At 42.3% G+C, this 2390-nt stretch overlaps 1 protein-coding gene across 1 annotated transcript; it reads right to left on the bottom strand.

The window, feature by feature from the left end:
• Positions 1-520: 520 nt before the first annotated feature.
• On the bottom strand, positions 521-1459 carry LOC144799285 (olfactory receptor 5V1-like). The gene has a single exon (XM_078670524.1). The coding sequence runs from the start codon at positions 1457-1459 to the stop codon at positions 521-523; it is 939 nt and encodes a 312-aa protein (XP_078526650.1).
• Between the last annotated feature and the right edge of the window lie 931 nt (positions 1460-2390).

Here is a 2390-nt window from a genome sequence, read left to right as displayed (position 1 = left end):
CAGACTTAAGTTAGGATTTTGTCTTAAGTTTGTCTTAAGTATGCCTTAAATTTGTCTTAAGACAAACTTAAGACAAAATCCTAACTTCTGTGAATACCTAAAGTAGTAAGTTTAGGATTTTGTCTTAAGTTAGTTCTGTGAATCAGCCCCCCTCTGACAGGGGCATGATTTCTCTTGCCTTGGGACGACTTAAACCATATATTTAGTCAATTTATTTTGATATTTTTAAAAGTCAGACAATGATAGGAAGACATATTCTACTCCAGGAAAATAATGTTTCTAGAAAAGGTTTGATAGAAAAAAATATTTTTTTCAATTTCTTAGAATTGTTCCCAACAGTTACTTGGGAAATTGGCAGTTTGCAACTGAATAGTCATGTGTTTTGGTCATAGGCACACTCAATAAATGCCAAAGATATTTGAGAAGTCAACTTATGGTTCGCTTTAGGTGCCGTCATTTGCATGACCTTTTGTCCTGAGGCAGGGAATCTTCTGTCTACATAAAAGTCTGTGATCTTTCCTCACCACACACCTTTCTTGCTGAATATCGTCCTCAAAGCTAAAGTAATGTCTCTGTTCCTGAGAGTATAAATTATGGGATTTAGCAGCGGGGTGAGGACAGAGTAAAAGACGGACACCAGCCGGTCGCTGTCCAGCGAGTAGCTGGATTTCGGCCTCATATAGACAAAGATTAATGAGGTCAGAAACAAGGTAAATACTGTGAGATGGGAGATGCAAGTGGAGAAGGCTTTGGACCTTCCACGCGTCGAGCGACTTTTCAGCACAGTTGAAAGAATTTTTATGTAAGACAGGAGAGTGAGGATGAAGGAACTCACCCCAATTAAGACCCCACCAGCAAAAATCAGGACAGAATTGATGAAGGTGTCTGAGCAGGATAGGCTAAGAAGAGGTGGGAGGTCACAGAAAAAGTGGTGGATCTCATGAGAGCCACAGAAATGTAACAGGGAAGTGAGAATGGTGTGCGCCATGGAGTACAGGAAACCTCCACACCAGGAGCCCATGGCCAGCTGTGCACACGCCGCCCTGTTCATGATCAGCGTGTAGCGCAACGGGTGGCAGATGGCAACGTAGCGATCCAAAGCCATCGCCGTCAACAAGAAGCATTCTGCAGCGAGGAAGCTGATGAAGAAGTAGAGCTGGGACAGGCATCCACCAAAGGAAATTTTCCGGTTGTTCACTAAAAAGTTTGCAAGCATCTTGGGGACTGTAACAGAAGGCGAGCATGCATCCAAGAAGGACAGGTGGATCAAGAAGAAGTACATGGGCGTGTGGAGATTCACGTCCACAGTAATTAGAGCACATATGGCAAGGTTTCCAGTTACCGTCAGCACATAGATGGAGATGAACAGGACAAAGAGAGATGTTTGATGCATCTGGAGGTTGGACAGTCCAAGCAGGGTAAAGTCTAGCACAGCGGTGGTCTTGTTAACATGATCCATGTGCTGAAGGCGTCCAACCTGCAAGAACAAGAGTGAAAGGTGCTTAGGCAGTAACATTAAGATAGTGATGCAATGATAATTCTGTTAAGAGCGAGATGTAAAGGTTCTTGCATCATCCCAGACCATGTTTCCAAAGCAGCAGTTTCCTTCAATCTCAGTAGCTACTGCCCTGACAATATTCTTTTATATTCTATAGACACGATAAAAAGGCACATCAGTAGATGTGTCAAAGTTCTCAACCCTAGTCTCAACTTACCTCCCTCTCCATTGGATCTCTTTCACCCTCTAAATACATAGTTTCTCAGTAAGGAAGTCTTGCATCCTTCGTCCACAGGACCAACTCCCTCCCCTACCACATGGCCTGACACTCTTGGAGCGAATGTCAGTCGTTACTTTGCAGGTCGTTACATAGGGAGATATTACGTTGAGAGTGGCTTTACATGCATGTTTTTACATCTGAAGTGCCCTTAGTCAGTTCAAAAACAGGTCTAAGTTTATTCCAAAAACAACATTCGACATGATTGCCAGCTTCTATGAGGTTGTCATGAGGGATCTTGACAAACTCAGACACAGTATTGGAAATGACAGCAAAGGATGGAAGCCTTCTAATGTAACCAAGATAGAACAGGAAAGATTTCTATCACTCAAGGAAGATCAGACAATGATGATCAAACCGGCTGATAAAGGTGGGAATATTGTGATACAGGATGAGGACTGGTACCAACAAGAAGCCTTACAGCAATTAAGTGACACGAGATGCTATGTACAGATCATGAGAATAGAATATAACCAACGCATCCAAGCGTTCTTACAATTAATTACAACAGGGAGAGACTGAGCAATTTTGGAACAAGAAAAATATCAATTCCTAAAAGTCGAATATCCAGTGGTCCCTACTTTCTATCACATACCTAAAATTCATAAAAACAAT

This window comes from Lissotriton helveticus, chromosome 12 (genome assembly GCF_964261635.1).
Source record: "Lissotriton helveticus chromosome 12, aLisHel1.1, whole genome shotgun sequence".
Lineage (NCBI taxonomy): Eukaryota > Metazoa > Chordata > Amphibia > Caudata > Salamandridae > Lissotriton > Lissotriton helveticus.
Note: the sequence above shows the minus strand (reverse complement) of the source record. Positions and strands in the feature narration are given on the sequence as shown.